Source organism: Geotrypetes seraphini, chromosome 2, assembly GCF_902459505.1.
Source record: "Geotrypetes seraphini chromosome 2, aGeoSer1.1, whole genome shotgun sequence".
Lineage (NCBI taxonomy): Eukaryota > Metazoa > Chordata > Amphibia > Gymnophiona > Dermophiidae > Geotrypetes > Geotrypetes seraphini.
In genome coordinates, this window is record NC_047085.1 from 86151628 (window position 1) to 86171679 (window position 20052).

At 41.4% G+C, this 20052-nt stretch overlaps 1 protein-coding gene across 1 annotated transcript in view; it reads right to left on the reverse strand.

Moving 5' to 3' along the window:
* RALYL (RALY RNA binding protein like) overlaps window positions 1–20052 on the reverse strand; it is a 796461-nt gene that overhangs the window by 112108 nt on the left and 664301 nt on the right. Inside the window, exon 8 of the mRNA XM_033929436.1 lies at window positions 6359–6522. Within this exon, the coding sequence (XP_033785327.1) occupies window positions 6359–6522 (164 nt within the window). The remainder of the gene's footprint in view (window positions 1–6358; window positions 6523–20052) is intronic.

Below are 20052 nucleotides of genomic sequence, written 5' to 3' on the forward strand. Positions count from 1 at the left end.
CTTTGTGCTGGGCTGAAGGGCCTTGAGTGTCTGCACATGCTCAATGCCTACCGGCCCCCACCCTCTCCAGGATTATTGAAGGGAGTACAGCAAGCCTTGAGCATGTGCAGATGCTCAAGGCCCTTTACCTATACAGAGCGTCGGCAGTGGTTTCCAGAGCATCGGGCTTGTAAGTGCGATGCCAATCTGGGGCAAGAGGGAGCAGATAGTGGAGGATAGGAATGCCTAAGCCACTGTTCTTCAATTCTCCAGTGCTGCCGGTGACCTCTTCTGCATTTTTCTTTTGCTGAATTCCGCCCTCCCCGGAAGCAACTTCCTGTTTCTGCTTGGATGGACTGCAACAAAGGAATGGTGCAGAGGAGGCCTCCAGCAGTGCATGAGAATCATTCCCACATTGGCAACCTCTTGTAACTTTCATGGTGAGGGGAGTTTCAGAACCGGGTGGAAGAACATTTGGTGGAACCGGGGAGGGGGGTGGGGAAGGAGGGAGGGAGGAAGCAGAGAGAGATGCTGAATGGGAGGGGCAGAGAGAAAAGAAACGGGGGCACGTGGATGGAGAGGAGAGGAAGGAGATGGTGGCACATGGATGGAAGGAAGGGGAAAAGATGGTGCACATGGACAGAGGGAAGGGGAAGAGTTGGAATGATAGATCTGAGATGGAGGCAGAAAAATGGAAGAAAACTAAATATGAAAATCAGTGTCAAAGAAGGATGTAGTGCAAGTAGTGAAGGAGAAGAAAGAAACAGCAAATGCAAACGGAGGCCTTGGAAACAGCGTTAAAAGCACAGATGGAACAAGATGATCAGAAAAATAAAATCACCTTAAAACATCATTAAACCACCTTTGTTTGTGTCTGAGGCTTTTTCCTCCCCTGAGTTTAGGACCTCTTGCCTGTGCTACTTTGTCACTGCCTTAGTTTGCACTGACCATGTGAAAGTGTTGTACATTATTAGTACTGGATTTTCACTGATTCTGTGTTTATTCAGAAAAATAAAATTGACAGATAAAAGTAGGAAAAATGTTTTTATTTTCAATTTAGTAATTGAAATATGCCAATTTTGAAAATTTACATCTGGTTTTATATTTTGGACTGTTCAGGAAAAAATGTATTTTTTTCTATTTCTCTTGTGGTGTACTGTGTGCAGAGTCTGGCATATTAGGGTTTTGTTTGTGTACAATAGTACTTTTAGTTTGTGGGTTTGTATTTGAAAAAGTTTTTTTTCTGTTTTCTGCATGTGTGACTGAGGTCAGGTCTTCTGGTGGGGATAGAAATCCAGAAACTTTGGATGGTGTCGTGGTCCCAAGTAGGAAAATATTTGTCTGCTCTCCTTCAGCTTTTTTGGACTTGAAACAGTCCCAACTGAAAAATTAATGATTACTTATGGCATGATCCCTGACAAATGACACTCACATACCCAGATTTCTAACCTTAGTTTATATTCGAGTCAACCTTTTTACCTTCAATTTAGGGGGAGAAAGGTTACCTCAGTATATATACGGATCGGTTTACATTCGAGTATATACGGTACTACTAATAGGAGATTTAAATATGCCAGATGTTGATTGGGGTATCCCTACTGCAGGATCTCTTAGAAGTAGGGAGATCTTGGATTCTCTGCAAGGAGAACTAGCTACACCTTATTCCGGAAGAAGTTGAAAACTCTTCTCTTCGACAATTGAACTTATATGCTTCTATCAATCTCTCCTCTCATAATTTAGGCCTCTCCTTCATTGCAAGAGGCACATCTTGTAGGAAGTTAGCTAACGCAGATAACTCTCTTCCTGACCAGCATCTCTCCTCCACTCCCCGCACCTTTCAGATCCTTCCACCGGCGGGTTGCAACCAGATGGGCCTCCGCGCATGTGCAGACATCGACGTGATGACAAAATGCATGCACATGATATCAACATGTGGACTTCCGCGCACTTCTGGGTTCATTTTGGCTGGGGCACTGAATTTAGTGTGCCCCTGGCCGGAAAGTATGCGAGACAATGGGTTATCCGATCAGTATTGTGCAATCAAGTCTGAAAGGGTAGATGGAATTGTGCAATTGGGGGCAATTAGAAAGGGCACCACAGATGTGTTAAAACCACTAAGCATTATCTTTGTGCTCTGTGCACTAAATGCAGGGCTCATTCCCCCTGCATTTACCACATAGGCTTTGCATTAGTATTTAGCAGTATTTTCATACCACAAGTGCTATTGCTAAATACCTTTTCCATTTGAATCAGTTGTGACTCTAAGAAGTCATCAGTATAGAAAAGATACAAAATCTGAGTGGCAGATACACGATACAGTAAACCAGGGGATGGAATACTGATGAAATAAGTGTTTTTCTGGTGTTTATCCAATAAACACCTATTTTATTTGCATATGGGATGTTTTATTGACATTTATCAATTAAATTATACAACAATAAATCCTTATATAGAGGAATCTTCAAATAAGTCATTATAAACACTGAGCCTGTGGGAGTCTGGTGGCTGGATATTGCTGCAGACTGCAGGTGTCCGTGTGGATGGCTGTAGTACTGGTGACATCACTGTGAGGTCCGTCTTCCAATTACATCTAGTCAGCACTTTTGTGGAATGTGGCTGGTAGGGTGCATGACCATAGGTGTGCCCGAAAGAGGCAGGACCCATCTCTTTGGAGCCAATGAGGAGTGAGGAGCATGACATGCTGCATCTTTCGATGAGGAAATGTAGGGGAGGGAGAACTGGTGCTGTAAAACCAATTATGGTAAAGGGTCCCTATGGATCAGCACATGTGTGAAGCTGCTAGACCTATTTGTTCATGCACAGCAAGTACTGTTCCCTCTCCTCATGTTTTACTATTGTTGGGTGATTGAACCCCCCACCTCTTCAACTCCCAGCAATATGGGAGTTGCTTTGCTCCTCGATTAGAAAGGGTACTTTGACTCCCAAGGAAGCTGGATCTGTTAGGGCTTCTTCTCTCAAATCTTTGGATTCTAAAGTGCGTAAAGTCTCTATCCCTGAACTGGTTAGACTGCCATAAGCTGTTTCTCTGGCCTGTGAATTGTTGCTTGGAGTTGCTTTTTCTTCCCTTAGTGGCTAATTCTATAAAAGGTGCCTAACTTAATTGGCAAAATACCCTGAAAAGGCTCAATAGTTGGAAAACAAAATTAATTGTGCAATAGAAGCCTATCCATGGCGCTTAGCGGCACCTAATGCCTAAGTGGGCGTTTTTATGGGTGAAGCGTGACTTAGGTGTCTGACATGTAGACCTTTAAAACCCTCGCCTACATTTCAGGCGCCTAAGTTTTGACATAGGTGCCACTAGCCATAATTCTGTAAACGGTGCCTAACTGTGATTGACACACAGCCAGCTTCTATTTTTTATGTGTTGTCCGATTTATGCGTCATTTATAGAATCAGCCCCACAGTGCATATGTTTCTTTGAAGGTTGTTTGGTCTGAGGTTGTAAATATGGAGAACATTTTACAGGGCAACTTGTTGCAGATGAGTAAATTTACTGAAGATACATTTGCAAAACTGGGAGGTCATGATAAGAGGACTGTTAAAATAGATCAGTATTAGAGAATAACACGGGGAAAAAATCTGTCCCCGTCACTGCCCCATCTCCGGCTCACCGTCCCCTTCACCGCCCCATCACCGTCATTCCCTTCACCGCACCGTCACCGTCCCCGCAGCATCCATATAAGCCTCAGTACTGCGAAACACCATGAAGACAGAAGAGAGTCCTGCCACTACTACTACTGCACTGAGAATCTGTTTCAGTGCCTCTGCCCTGTAATAAAAACAGAACATAAAATAAATCAATTGACTTGTCCTTCCTTGCAATGACGTGTCCCCCATGTTCACCTATAGCTCGAATCAGGTCAATTGTGCACACTAAAAATGCCCACCTGAGCACATAGTCATGCAGATGCTGCAGTACAATGAGCAACAGGAGGATCTGAAACGTGAGTGGTGTAAAATGGGTAAAAGTGAATCGATTTTTTTGCTCTTTCAAAAATTATGAAGACTAGGGGACACTTGATAAAACTGCATGGAAATACCTTTAAAACAAATAGGGGTAAATATATTTTCACTCAAAGAATAGTTAAGCTCTGGAACTTATTGCTGGATGTGGTAACAGTGGGTTGCGTAGCTGGGTTTAAAAAAGGCTTGGACAAGTTCCTGGAGGAAATGTCCATAGTCTGTTATTGAGATAGACATGGGGGAAGCTACTGGTTATCCTGGGATCGGTAGCATGAAATGTTGTTACTATTTGGGTTTCTACCAGGTACTTTTGACCTGGATTTGTCACTATGGAAACAGGATACTGGGCTAGATCGTCCATTGGTCTGACCCAGTTGGGATGTCTATGTGGCCACTTATCTTCTGTAGGGTCCCAACATGGACTATGTTTGACCAACTGCTGCACCAGGAAATCCAAACTTCATTTGCAAAAAATCAAATGACAGTGGACTTCCATTAAAATACTTCCTACTTGCCAGTATTCTTTTTATAGGTGGTCACCAATAAATACACACAAGAATCACTACTTAGTCCACTTATGATAGCTGATCTTGGATTCCCTTGCGATTAGCTCAACCAGACACTGGAGCAAAAAAAGAACCACCCCCCCGGGAACCCTTGGCAGGCAAGCAGAAAGTGTGGGGATGCGGCCCACCTTACCCAAGTTTCCAGGGAGCAGGGAAGGATGCAACAATTCCTCCCATACCACAATTCTGAGGAGGTTTTGATTTTTCCGTGAGGCAGGGCTGATCTCATCACTGAGCACATGGTCTCACATTTTGGCCCCATTTCCTTGCTCTTACTGATGAAAAGATCCTCAAAAGGTTTGTTTGGGTTTTTTTCTCCTGGTTGGTTAACCTTTTGAGGATCTTGTCAGTGTGGTTAACCATTTTCACTATTCTTACATTTTGGCCCCATTTCCTTGCTCTTACTGATGAAACCAAATGAGGCCCTGCATCCCTTCGCATCTTCCATGGACTGCCCCGTCTTCAGCGTCTTCTCCTCTCCATCCTCCCACCCCCAGCACCCTTCATGCGGTCCAGCAGCTCCCTCCTGCCGGCCAGCCGTGGATTTCCCTCCCTCCCTTTCTCTTACCTTCTCTTCTCTTATTGAAACTGGTGATTTTTCTATAAGGCTATGTGCTGCATTACAGCCGGAGCCTTGAAGTCGCATCGGGTTGCCTGCTAGAAAAGTCTCCTCCAATGCAACCGGAAACAGGAAGTTGCGTCGGAGGAGACTTTCCCAGCAGGCAATGCGACGCAACTTCAAGGCTCCGGCTGTAAGCACATAGCCTTATAGAAATCGCCAGTATCAACAACAAGAGAAGGTAAGGGAAAAGGAGGGAGGGAGATACATGACCGGCCGGCCGGCAGGAGAGAGGGGGCTGCCAGATCAAACGCTCTTCACTGCGCGTTCACGCTCGTTCACCGCCCCGTGCTCCACGGGGTGAATGGTCTTGTCCCCGATCTCGCGGTGACCTTTTTTTTTGGTCACCGTTTTGGTGGGTTACCTGCGGCTAGCCGCGGGTAACAGCCACCGTGCCATTCTCTAATCAGTATCTAAATAGATTGAAACCTAGATTACTAATTTTCAACCAGTAATTATAACAGCTACTAGAGAGTTTGTCACTACATTTACAATTAGAATCTATGGAAACTTTAACAATATTTGAATTTTCCTGTTACACATTATATAGGCCCTCTTGAGTCTTTTTTTAAATGTATTTAGAAACATTAGCTATCAGTAATCTTTATTATTTCTCTAGAGGTTCTAGGGTGGTAAATCAAGAAGTAGCTCTTGATTCAATCAATTCACCAGATAGTCTGAATGTTTCTGAAGTTTAAGAATCTTCTGCAGACACCACTGTTAAAAGAACAACCTTATTAAATATTTTTCAATCTGAGGAGCAGAATATGTCTCTCTAATAGCATATTTTTCTAAAAAAAATAATAAAATTCCTTTTTATGGTCAGACTATAATGATGTTTCCTGAAGAGGCCAAAACCTGTTCAAATGAGAAGGAAGGTATTCATGCACCTGATGCCTACAGCTGTAGCTGTTGGAGCTTCTTTTTTTCTTAAACCTCTCTGTAAGAGATTGGTCAAATATGAATATAATTCTTCAGTATTATTGGATCCCACACATTTAGAGAATTTCCTTTCTGATAACTTAATGTTTTGAATGTTGATGTGTAGCAATTAAATGTTTGAAGAAAACTGACAACACAGTTATGGAAAGAAGACAGTTTTATTTGACAGATGTACGAAAAAATCCTTCCTGAGTCAATGGACTACAAATGAAGTTGAATTTCTGACCATAGGACAGGAAAGAAGAAACAACCAATGCAGATAACTCACGTTTTAATCCTGAAGAAACAGCTCCACCTGATGTAGACCTTAATCCTCCTTTAATTGAAAAAACTCCTTTTCCTCTGCGAGTTGATGGCACAGCTACACGAGGGCGTTTCAGAGGTATCACGGCACGAGGTGGAGGTGGAACACGACCATGATAATCAAACAACCTTGGAAAAATGGAAAACAGGGCTTTTTGTAATGCTACTATATGCATATATACCAAGAGCCTGAAAGTAAGTTGGTGGATGTTAAATAAAGTTAAGTGGACATATTTGTTCAGTTACCTTTATCCAGATATTCAATCGTATTTCCTTGAATTTAATCAGTTGAACATCTGGATAAATCTGAGTGGAGAGATGTGTCCATTCAGATTTATCCCTGATCTTTATGCAAATCAGTTTATTCACAAAAGTGTTGTCAGACAGTGCTCAACATAATGACAGCTCACTCTTAACATGTTTATGGCCCCAACCCCTTTTTTCAGTTAAAAGTCTACACAACAGTTTTGCACAATATTACACATACAAAAGAAGTACATTTTAAAAGCGTGGAGGGGCATAATCGAAAGGGACGTCTAAGTCCGTTACATCCATCTTGCAAGTCGTCCAAAGTTAAAAAGAGCCTAAGACACATTTTCGAAAGATACGTCCAACTTTTTTTTACTTTTGAAAATCGTCTAATTATACATCCTGCCGATCTGATCATCCAAGCCGCTAAATCGTCCATCTTTATACCACATTTCCGTCCAACTTTCCGTCCAAGTCCAAAACGCCTAGAACAAGCCCTGTTGGACATGGGAGGGGTCTGCAAAGTGATGGACTGCACACCCAGACATGCCACCTAAATAGTGGGGTGCCTTACAGGGCACTGCTGTGAACTTCACAAAAAGGGTGCCATGTCTTCTCCTCACTACAGCTCCCTTATAGGTGATGGTGACCCCCCAAACCACCTCCAGAATCCCCTAGACCCATTTATCTACCACCCCAATAGCCCTTATGGCTGCAGGAGCCACTTATATGCCAGTAAAAATGGGTTTTAGGGGGTGTACAGGGGAGTGCACATGTTTAAGTATCAATGCAGTGATTACAGGGGCTTATGGGCATGGTCCTCCTCTCTATGGGTCCCTAACCCACCCCCAAGATGACTTAAGCTGCCTCTGGGCTGGACAACTAGGCTTTCCTATGCCATGCGGCCAGGTGATGATGTTCTGGAGGATGAAATTTAAAGTTGTGAATAAAATTTTTATGGGGGGTTGGTGATCACTGAGGTAGTGTGTGGGGGTCTGTGTTATGTGTTTGCAGTGCTTATCTGGTGAGTTTAGGTGGGTTTTTGTGACTTAGACCATGTTTCACATGGTCTAAGTCACAACGTACAAGTTCCGTCTAGGCTCTGTTGTTAAACTTTCGGTTATACATGCTGTATGACTAAGTCTAAGCCAGCCCACGTCCCACCCAACTCCCACCCTCGACACACCTCCCGAAACCCCCCGTTTAGCTTTAGACGTTAAGCGGCACTATGAAGGCCTAGGTCGTTTAGAAATACGTCAATGCTCACGGTGGATTCTTCACTCTGATCAAACTGAAGGTCTTGCGTCCTGGATGGAGATAGATCGGGAATTATATCAGTGGACAAAATTGTCTTATTTACCTTTTGTGACATCTAATGGGAGATTACAGAATAAGGATTATGTATTAGATTCTTATAAATTAGCTATCCAAACGGTAAAAATTTTGTGACTACCAAATGGAACAGATCCATGTATCTACCTTTATGGTGCAACCCTGACATTAAAATACAACAACATGTAGTTAACTGGAAAACTTGGACATCCTCTGGCATTTGGACCCTACATCATATCTTTGATGGAAATTGTTGGATACCCTATGACAAATTGTGTTCTCTGTATAAATTACCACCCTCGGCTTTTTTCCAATGGCTGCAACTTAAGCATGCACTTCACGACATCATACACTTGAAAGATAGACTATGGCTGATACCGGACCTTTTAGCCTTCTGTGGCAAGATTACCTTTCATAAAAAGGAGGCTTCCAACTGGTATAAAGAAATAAGATCTCATCAAGTACACATCCCAGATAAACTAATGAATGTATGGCGTGATGAGTCGGATTTAGTTCTGGAGTTGGAAGATTGGGCAGATATATGGGCTCTGCCATATAAAATTACTAGATCGGCTGCTCTATACCAATCTTGGTATTTCTTGCTACATAGGGTGTATTGGATACCACAAAAGTTATCAAAACTACACCATACGGATAACACGGGGCTTTGCTGGTCTTGCAAACTCTCCATAGGTTCCTTGAAACATATGATCTTTGAGTGCCGTATGTTGAAGGACTTTTGGACCCAAATCTGGTCCCATATTACCTATCTGACAGGTAGTAATACTCCACTCACATATTCCTGCTTGATATCTACTTTACACTCTACACAGGACCCAGTTATACATGAGACGTTCCAATTGATCCAACTACTTTTATTAATTGCAATTCGACTCATTTTAGCCAATTGGAAAGATTATTCCAATGTCTTGTATAATGAGTGGTGGAACATTGTTTGCCTGTATGCTCGTTACGAAAGGGTTGCTGTGGAATGGAATAATTCGCTCCGGAAGTTCACAAAAATGTGGGCCCCACTGTCTGGTGAGGTGGTGTTTGAGTTGCCTCATGACCGTCCTGGTGAGCCGGAATCAAGACAATCAAGATAATCATGACTATAAGGCTTACTTTACTGTATCTTCTTATTGATCTATATGAATGTATGAGTCACCCTATAATCTTAAGTGACACTCTTTACATTATTATGTCCTCTTATACTTGTACGCTTATCTCAGCCTTGTACACACGACTGATAGCTTGTTAGTTGGGTTATGTTATTACCATTTTTATATACTGTTTTTGTTGCTATGTCATGGACCGCTTGTATTTACACTTTGTACTGACATATTATGAACATGAGGTCTGTGTTGTATATTCTATAACAAAATGCTAATAAAACTGATTGAACTTAAAAAAAAAAAAAAGAAATACGTCCAAAACCCGGTTTTATTATTGGCGCTTGGATGTTTTTGAGAAATGTTTGTCCAAGTGCCGACTTGGGCCGGTTTTTGGACGTTTTTCTCTTTCGATTATGAGCCCCTTAGCATTTATGCTGGTAACTATTTTACTTGCAATATTCTGAATATTGACCTCTTTACATTTATGTAAATATTTTCTGTATGTAAATATGTCATTATTTAATGTAACTCCATTCCATAGGAACATAGTAGATGACAACAAATGATGACCAATTGGCCCATCTAGTTTGCCTTAATCTTAGTCTATAAAGAAAATATATCAGTTGCCATTAAAAGAATTTTGACCACTTAAAAGATATCATTCTTTTTCTGAAGCATTTTAATTGTCTACCCAGGATGGATAGTATCACAATTAGCATTAGATAGAAAAATATGGCCTATCTTGTCTGCCCTTTCACACCCTTAGATATTCTATGTACTTGTCAAGACCTGAATATGTATACTCTAGAGGAGAGAAGGGACAGGGGAGATATGATTCAGACATTTATATATGTGAAAAGTATTAATATAGAAACAAATCTTTCCTTGAGAAAGGAAAATGGTAAAACTAGAGGGCATGAATTGAGGTTGTGGGATGGCAGACTTAGGAGTAATGTTAGGAAATTATTTTTCACAGAGGGTGGTAGATGCATGGAATTTCCTCCCAAGGGAGGTGATGGAGATGAAAGTGGTGACAGAATTCAAAAAAGCATGGGATGAACAGAGAGGATCTCTAATTAGAAAATGAATGGTAGAAAACAAACCAAGGCCAGTACTGAGCATCCCGTATATGGTGATTTGATTTAGGATGAGCCGGGGAGGGCTTTGATAGAAACTCCAAGTACAGGATTGTTAGGATAGGCTGGAATGGGCTTCGATGGCAATTCTGGCAGTGGGAACAGACAGACTTCTATGGTCTATTGCCCAGAAATATTAAAGAAAAGACAATTTAAACATGACTGTATAATGAGTATGACTTGGGCAGAATGGATGGAACATTTAGGTATTTATATGCTATCATTTAATATGTTACTATGTACTGCCGGATTGAGTATAGGTTGCCCAAAGTTGGTTGTGCAAGTTTGGGTGTGGATCATAGATCTACACATAAACTAATTAGATGATACTTATTGTTGTTCCTGAAGGTAGATAGGGCTCCTTGTTTGTCTATGAAGGAGTGTAATTGGTTAAACACTGTTTTTTTCCCAGTATCTTGGAGTTGAAGGGTATGTTGGAGACAGGTCTAAAGTTGCTGGGCATGTTAGGGTTGAGTGTGGGGTTTTTCAAGATTGGACTGATGACTTCTGACTTCCAGTTTGTGGGCACTAGCCTGTTTGTAGAGAGTTGTTGATGAGAGGAAGGATAACATCTACAAAGGAGTCTTTCACAGCCACTAGGAGGTGTGGCAGACAGGGGTCTAGGTTGGAGCCTGAAGGGCGAATAGTGTTTAGTATCTTAGTGATGTCGTCATGGGAGACAGATTCTAAGTGAGTTAGGCTCCCAGTTGTAGTTTTAATTTTCTTGTCTGAGTTGTGTGTGGGGGGGGGGGGATAATGTCTATAGCACGGTAGAGTCAAGGTGAGACCGCATTTTGTCTTCTTTATCTTTATAGAATCGGGTAGGTGCCTATTGGCCAATTTTTTTTTTTCCCAATTATGAGCTTGTTAAAGATTGTTTAGGTATTTAATGTAAATGCCAATTTAGGTGCCTTTTACAGAATCTGGCCCTCATTGTTTTGTCAACGAATGCCTGAAATATTTTTTGAAAATAGACAAATAACTTATTTTAGATTTCATAATATACATCATTATTTCAGCTATTTTGTTGTATGAATTTAAAAACTGTACGGAAGATAATTCAAATAATGAGAGATGCTTTTGTTAACTTAGTTGCTTTCACTAAGCCTCATTTAAAGACTTAAGAATAGTACAGCTGGGGCACAGTCTCTCAGACAGAAATGTCAGTGTCTCGCTGTACCTCATGGATCACTGCACACTGAATTTAACAAATAATACATTATTTGAAAAAAAACCAAAAAAACAACAACCTCACAAATTGTGAGCATTGTGATTTCTAGAGGTCCACTTCAAGAACTTCCAACTATAAGCATAAGAACTCTTTCACTGAATACTAAAGTTGCATACACATTTTAAAGATAAATAAATTCTCCAAGTTAAAATAAAGTTGCTTAACTCTCAGAACAATTGCAGATTAAAAAACACTCATGTCATTCTTCAGCAGTGTACCCCATTAGATAGTCTGAAGTATTAGTTATCTCAGCATTCGGGATGCTTCCTACTAAATTGTTTCTAAATATTCACCCTTTTGCTGAAAGTTTACAGGTTCACAAGGAACTCATGGGCCCAAGTACATTATCATCAATCACTGCACATTCCTGTAATATTGCAAGTCTCTTGCATTGCCTCTCTGTGGAAATGGTGGTATCTGACTTCAGGAAAGCATGGGAGATAACCACATGGGATTTCTAAGGGAGAAGAAGGGATAATATGGCATGGATGGGTAGAACAGATAGGCCACAAGGCCTTTATCTGCTGTCATTTGTACTGTTTCTTTGAACAGCATCTGCTTCAGAGCCACCATCCTCTGTGAAGAGTGCTTCTTTAAGGAAAATTTCATCCTCAGGAGGGGTTCTTCAGTCAGGGCTCAGCAGGCTTTTCCTCAGACAGGCTCTGTTAAAAGAGTTCAACAGATTGGCGTTTCACATTAAGAAAGGCTATTTAGAAAGGTCTCAGCAAGCCAGGATCTTAATAGCTTCAGACAGACTCTTCAGAGATAGTTCAACAGGATATTATGAGGGAAGTTTTTCTATAATGTAAAGACAGGAATCTCATGAAATATGCATGTATTAGAACACTATGGGCTTGATATTCAACAAATTTATGCTCCTAACTTTAAGAGTTATAGTCAAACTGGACTCAATAAATTTATTAGGGCTGAAGTGCATATAGTTTTAATCAAAATTTCACTAAACTCTTAAATTTTGCAGCATAAAGGACCTGATTCTCTAAAGGACGCCAATCTCAGTGGCCGCTGATAGTGTGTCTCATCATTTTTCTGGCTGGCAGTGTTTGCAGACTGGAGACTTGAGTGCAAAGATGAATTATATTGTTTTGTCTTTGTTGAGGAAGATAAGCTTGTAACTGATTGGTGTCTAGTATGGCTCCTATAAACTGGAGATGTTATGAGGGTTGTAGGTGAAACTTTGGAAAGTTGACTTCGAATCTGAGCTTTTCAAGAAAATCTATGGTCAGTTTGGTCACTGAGCAAACTGTCTGAGGAGATGGCTTTTATTAGCCAATTGTATAGATAGGGAAACACTTGGAGACCAAAAGTCCGAAGTGTTGCTGCTACAACTACCAGGCATTTTGTGAAATCTCTTGGAGAGGATGCTAGGCTGAAAGGAAGAACTTTGTATTGTTAATGCTGATGAGCTATTCAGAAGCAGAGAAATTTTCTGTGGTCTGAATGAATGCAGATGTGCGTATAAGCCTCTTTAAAGTTTTGATCTAGAAGGGGATATAATGTTGCAAGGGATAATATGCAGAACTTTTCCCTGACTAGATATTTATTGAGATTTCGGAGGTCGAGAATTGGGCGTAGACCTCCCGTCGTCTTTGGAATTAGAAGATACCTGAAGTAAAACCTTTGATTTTTCTGGGTAGGAGGAACTTCCTCTATGGCGAGTTGTAGTAAAGCGTCTATTTCCTGAGGAAGAAGGGATGTCTGCTGAGATGTAAGAGAGGACTCTCTTGGAGGGTAAGTTTGGAGGAATGGATTTGAAATGAAGAGAGTACCCTTCCTTTGTGATTTTTTAGACCCACGAATCGTTGGTAATGAGAGTCCATCATGGGTAAAAAGATTGAAGATGACCTCCAATGGGAAGAGGAAGATGCTGTAAAAGTGTTATATGGACTATGCTCTTTAGAAGCAGGTCAAAAAGACTGAGCTGGTTTCTGAGTCATGGATGGTTGTTGCTTCTGAGATTTTTGGTGGCTTTGTTTCTTCTGAGGTGGTGGTTTGGCCAAAGAAGAAGAAACAGGATACCATCTTTTATAAGTATAAGACGACGACTTCTGAGCAGGCTTAGTAGATTGAGACTTCTTGGTTTTGTTAAGAGTATTCCAACTCTGCTAATTCTGAGTAAGCTTTTGTGTGGCAGACTCTACTTTCTCTCCAAAAAGCTCTTCTCCTACACATGATATGTTGGCCAAGTGGTCTTGAAGATTTATGTCCATATCAGAGACTCATAGCCAGGCCAGTCTTCTCATAGCTATGGCCTTTTCTCTATATTGTAGTTCCTTCCCCTCTTCCCCCCTGTTAATGTACATCTTTTCTGTTGGTCTCGTACTAATCTACCCTAGTAATGTTTTAGCCACTAATTTATTTATTTAATTTTAATTTTAATATACCTTTCATACTATTTTGATTGATGTAAACCGCCTAGAAGTCTGATTAGGCGGTATAAAATTTTTTTAATAAACTTGAAACTTGATGTCAGCTCGAATGCATCAAAAGCAGTACAAGCCATATACTTTCTGTTTTGCAACAGAGCATGAGTAATATGTTTGAACTCAGGAAGATGAGCCAGTGGAATGTATTGCTCAAATACAAATATCTTTTTAAGCAACTGCTTGAAATAAAAAGACATGAAAAAATTATAATTCAATGCTCTGTTGGATAGCATTGAATTTTGATATAAATGATGACCAAACTTGTCCATAGTTCTGCCTTCTCGACCTGGAGGGGCTGTGGCATAGACTCTAGAGCTAGACGACTTCTTAAGAATGGACTGATGTTGGAGTTACGGTTTATCAAACCCTGGACATGAAATAATCCCATATAGGGAGTCTAGCTTCCTAGAAGCAATAGTCATTGATAGTAGAGTCTCCCAATTTTTTCAGAAGAGACTCTTTCAAAAGATTGTGAAGTGGCAATTTAAAAAGCACCTGAGGGGGCTCATCAAAATCTAATGCCTCTAGTAGTTCAGTCCTGGGTTTGATGCCTGCTTTTAATTTTACAGGAAGCTCTTTACCCAACTGCCTGATGCATTTGGTGGAAGAGTCCTTCAGGAGGTGATCTTCTCGGTGGTGGAGGAGATGGTTCTGAAGGTATACCATAAGACTCAGGAGCTGATAAATTAGCCTCCAATTCTGAGTCACTGTGATCCAAAAGTAAATCAGTCTTGGTTAAGGTTTAGAGAGTCTCTGCGATGACAGTACTGACCCGATGAAGTTGGAGATCATCTGTACCGTGATAATCCTGCCAACGTATGTTTCAAGGTGGAACTTAGACAGAGAACATCGATGTTTAGATGAAGATCGATGGCTCAATGAGCGATGTCAACATTTTGATGAAGTTTTTCAGTGTCCCGATGAAGACTTTCAATGCATCGGTGCAGAATCTCAATATGAAGAATGACGTCAGTGCTTCGATGGTGATCGATGCTCCGATGAAGAGAATTGCTGGTGCCGGGAATGAGAGCATTGATGCCTTGTGGAAGCAGAAGGACGCTCCAAAGATGAGCATCAATGTCGACTTGAGGAACGTAGATGCAAAGCACAGCAACACTTAGGAGCAGACTCTGAAGCAGTACTTTGTGGCCTGTGAGAGCTACGCTCATGCTGGGCTGGTACCGATGAGGTTGGTGTGGACACTGGCATGGATATTAGTTTGAACATGTCTCCAATCTCTTTGTGCAGAAAGTCATTGACCTGGATTGAATATCCTGCACTAATACCTGAGACTGAGTAGGTATCAATGATGTGGCAAGGTATCTAGGGCTGAGAGAACTTGAGGAGGATGCATGTTCAGTAGGAAACACAGCCTACACTGAAGTTGAATGCTGCCGTTGAGGTTTGGCCTACATTGAGGGACTTGATACTGAAGAGGCCTGTGATGCCAGCTGAGAAGTGGTTGGCTTCTTAGCAGGCTTTCCAGGGGCAGGGATGTCCTATGCCAATGTCGATGCAGGCACCATCGGAACTGAGGACTGAGACTTTTCCTCTATAAGGGAACCAAAAATTTTCTCCTGTTGAAGCCTTTGGGCCTTCAACAAATGCTTCTGAAGAGTAGATCAATGAATGCAGGAGTCTACCCAATGTTCAGGCTCCAAACCAGCTATGTGGTTCAGTGAAGGAAGGACACTGACAGCACTTCTTAAACCCACTCAGTATCTTAGACATGGATGGGAAAATTTGAGTGGCTAAGTTAAACTCAATTTTTTATGAAAAATAAAAATCGCTGTCACAAAATCAAGATCCCCAGGCCTCAAAAGAGGACTGAGGAATTTAAAATAAGAAAAGTCTTTTTTTTTTCAAGATTAAAGAAGTAAGAAAAACAAAATCCAAAGGAAAGAACTTATGAAACTATATCTCACAATTGAACGTGCTGAGGGAAGGCAACACAGCACTAGAAAACCCAACTTCTTCGCTTCATGGAAAATGAAAAACAGAGGTACCGCGAGCCCTTGTCGGGCGGGAAGGCACTTGCGCATGTGCGTTGCAGGCAGTCTAAAAGCTTATGAACTCTTAAAGTGCCATTGCACTTTTCACTGTCTGTACCGGGCTCCGTGGATGATGTCACCCACATGTGAGAATATGCTGGCTGCTTGTTCTAGGATAAAGTGAGATATCAGAAATATTTGCACAATATGTAAACATCGGTATCATATTTGTATCTGCTAGAGACTGGTAACCAATGTTGTTCTATCAGTAAAGGAGTGATATAATCAGTTCTGGAATTGAAAAGAAGTTTGTTGGCAATATTCTGAACTACTTGTAGGCATTTGATGGCATATTGAGGAAGACCTTAAACCCTAGCATTCAAAAAGAAACATATAATATCATTACATATATTAAAGTCTATTTCTGTAGATATAGCATTTAAAGAAGTGTAAGAATGATGAGGAGCAGGTCTTAATCTATAGATAAAAAGGAAGGAGAGTTGAGAGAAGGGGGTAGGTGGGCCAAGGATAGGAATAATAAGACTGGATTATGGAGAAGAGTAACTTTTCTCTCTTCTTCTCCACGGTTCATCCCTATTCCTCCTCTGAGGACTGTCTGGGAGGGAGGGACAGAGCACTCCTGCTGCTTTAGCATCTGAAGAAAATGGTATGACTGCATCCCAGGCTATATACCCTGGGAAATTCAAGTCCTGGTACAACCTGATTGCAATTGCAGGAAAACAATGAGCTCTACACATATGAAGCATTCTTCCTATTGATACAAAATGGGAATGCAACTTTCAGTGTATTTCCAGATAAATAGGCATTCAGATAATGAAAATAGACTTATTCAAAAGTGCCTTCCTTGAAAATAGCTAAAAGTAGATATGGGCTACATGGTGCACATACTTCTGATAGTCCCCTGTACATGAGTACCAAGCCAAGAATGACTTATGGGGGTTTGCTATTATTGTGAAGGTTTCTTGTGGCAGGTTACTAGTGAGGTGATTTACCGTTGCCTTTCTCAATCATCTATACTCCCAGGCTAAGGCTCATTTACTGACTGAAAATGGATGGATGGATGGCTCAAAGGCTGGCTACTGGAGAGAAATCCCACACTAGTGAAATTGGAACTTAGGTCATGGGTAAAGTAGCTGAGCAACCTACCAATTGCACCAGCCTAGAGGGTGATCTAAACTGGGGATTTCAGTTTTGGCTGAAACCAAAACTAGGCAACTCAGTCTCAACTGACAAAAAGCAAGCTGCATGGTCCTCACCCCTGACTTCTACCCCCCCCCTCCGACAGATATCATTGCCTTCATTGCCCTCCCACCACCCATAGGCCCCCTTCAGTCCTCCCTTAGAAGCATTGTTGGTATAGTGACCTCTCTGGTGCAGCCGTGATGCTTAGCTACTCCTGCCCATGCCATCTCTGCATTCAAAATGGCTACTGGGAGTTTCCCATGGCAGTCTCTCAAGACTGCTGTAGAAGGTAGCAACAGCAATTTTGAGGTTGAAACAGACATGGGCAGGAGTGACCACAGTCATGGCACCCATTTTGACTGTGGAGCTGGCATGGGCAGGAGCGACAGGGAAGCACTCCTGCCCCCAAAAGGCAACTAGACTACCAGAGCTTCCAAAATTGGTTCAGGGAGGGCGGTAAGTTTTCAATTGAGGGAGAGCAAGGAGCAAAACTAAAGTAGTGTGCTTTATGCTGGGGGTGGGGAGTTTCAGTTTCAGCCAAAAACGCCACTACATTTTCAGCTAAATCCAAATTTCAGGTTGATTTCAGTACCGAAGCCGAAACTGAAATTCGGTCAGCATCTACCTCATACATATTTGTGGTCAAGGGAAAAAGAAGTGTTCCTGTGATGTTGTTTAGGTCAAGGAAGAGAAAAAAGCACACATACTTTTGATCTTCAAATACAAGCAGTCCCCGGGTTAAGAACAAATTACATTTTTAAAAGCTGTTCTTAAGTCAAATTTGTATGTAACTCAGAACTGGTAGATTTTAAGATTTTTGCTGCTTATCTCTGCTCCCAGCTGACAAAAGGGCCAACTGCCCCTACCAATGTTCCCTCTAAGGTACAGAATGCACAACCACACACTGTTCTTAATGTGGCTATTCATCATTCCTGAATCTGCTACAGGAGAAGTGTAGGAGTCTATGCCACTGGAAATACTGCTCAGTGAAATCAAATAAAGCCGCAACCGTGTTCTTAAGTACAAGTCGTACTTAAGTCGGGTGTCTGTAACTGAGGGACTGCCTGCATATGCATTCAATTTGACCCCCCCCCCCCCTTTGCTATCTGCACAAATAGTAGGTGTCAAATATGTGGATATTTCTAATGTGTGGACTTTGTATTCATCTTTGGGCACCACTATTAAAGAAATAAGGTCTTGACATTTTAGCTATGTTGATGACATAAATGCTGTGTTGCCATTAGGAACAACTCTGGAAGAGACCTTTTAAATAAATCTATGATAACTATTAATGGTTTGAAGCAGGCTAATAAGTTGAGATTACAGAAGGATAAAATTGAGCTGCTTCTGGCTGAGAAATCTAGTCAGAGATTGTTCACAAAGTGAATGATGATGCACTTGTTCAAAAGCTATGCAGACTTGGTGTGACAACTGATTTTTTCCGGTCCATAAATGAGCAGGTTACCTTGGTTATTAGGAAAGATTTTTGCACATTTTTGCTTGATTAGACAAATGTGTTCATTTCCTTCCACAGTCTAAATTGCTCACAGTTCTTCAAGCAGTTATGCTGCCCTATCTCAATTATTATATGCCGTCTATCTAGCGCTTGCAAAGGAACAGACTGCTCATTTTCATTTAGTTCCAAATACAGCATCTAAAGTAATTATTGGTCATAAGACAGGGGACAGGATTATTCCTTTGCTAAAAGTATTACATTGGCCTGTGCGGTCATTTTAACGTTCTTATTCCTGTGATTAGATTTTAGATAGGTATAGCCCCAGAGTCTTTACACATTGTATTTAGAAACAAGCTTACATCTGTATGCTCTGCTCGAGCCTGAATGTTTTGCTTTCCGTGCCTTCATCCAAAACTTAAAATTGTCAATTACTCTCAATAGTTTTCATGGTGATATGACTTCCCTTTGGACTCCAATGCCATCTGAGTGGAATGAAGCTATATAAAACGTTGAGGAAAGCAAAACGTCTGTCTGTTTATACAAAATGCTGAGACACAAAGGGCTCCTTTAACAAAGGTGCGTTAGGGCCTTAACGCACGGAGCGGCGCGCGCTAGACCTTAACGCCAGCATTGAGCTGGCATTAGTTCTAGAAGCATAGTGTGGGTTTAGCGCGCGCTAAAATCCTGCGTGCACTAAAAATGCTAGTGCACCTTAGTAAAAGGAGCCCAAAGACTCTGCTACTAAGCTTCAATAGGCACTAATGTCACCTAACACAGCTTAAAATTGCATGCCATGGGTGCGCTCAGCGTCCCACAGTAAGCGCCATTTTAGCACATGCTAATCTGATTAATACAGGATCACCATGTGAGCTCTTACTGGCAAATTCTGCAAGAGTCGCCTACAGTTAGATGCCTAAGGTTAGGTGCTTAGTTTTCTGTAATTAGTAAATTGGCTTCAATTGTGAGCTTTAACAAACTCATAATTGAAAAAATTAATTGGGCAATAGTCGTCTATCTTCTTAGGCATGATTCCACAAAAGGTAGGCAGAGTATGGAGAAGGACTAAAGCATCACTATTTATTTAAAAATTTATATACCGCATAAAAACTATGCGGTTTACAAAATAATATGCATACATATTTAAGACATGCTAAACATGTTTCAACAAGACAAACACAAAAAGACATTAACTAATGGTATCATCATTAAAATCTTCTTTTAAATTCATCCTATAAGATGGAAACACAAAATACAGTGGAACCTTGGTATACGAGCATAATTTGTTACAGAAGCATGCTCGTAAACCAAAATACTCGTTTATCAAAGCGAGTTTCCCCATAGAAATTAAGGGAAACTCGCTTGAAACATTCCCCCCCCGAGGCCAGCGGCGCTGCTCCCCCCCCTGCTCACACAGGCACCCCCCCCCCCCGCGTGAACTGGCATACCCCGCCTGAACAACTTCAAACTTTGGGAGGGTTTCGGGGGGGTTCCAGTTCATGCGG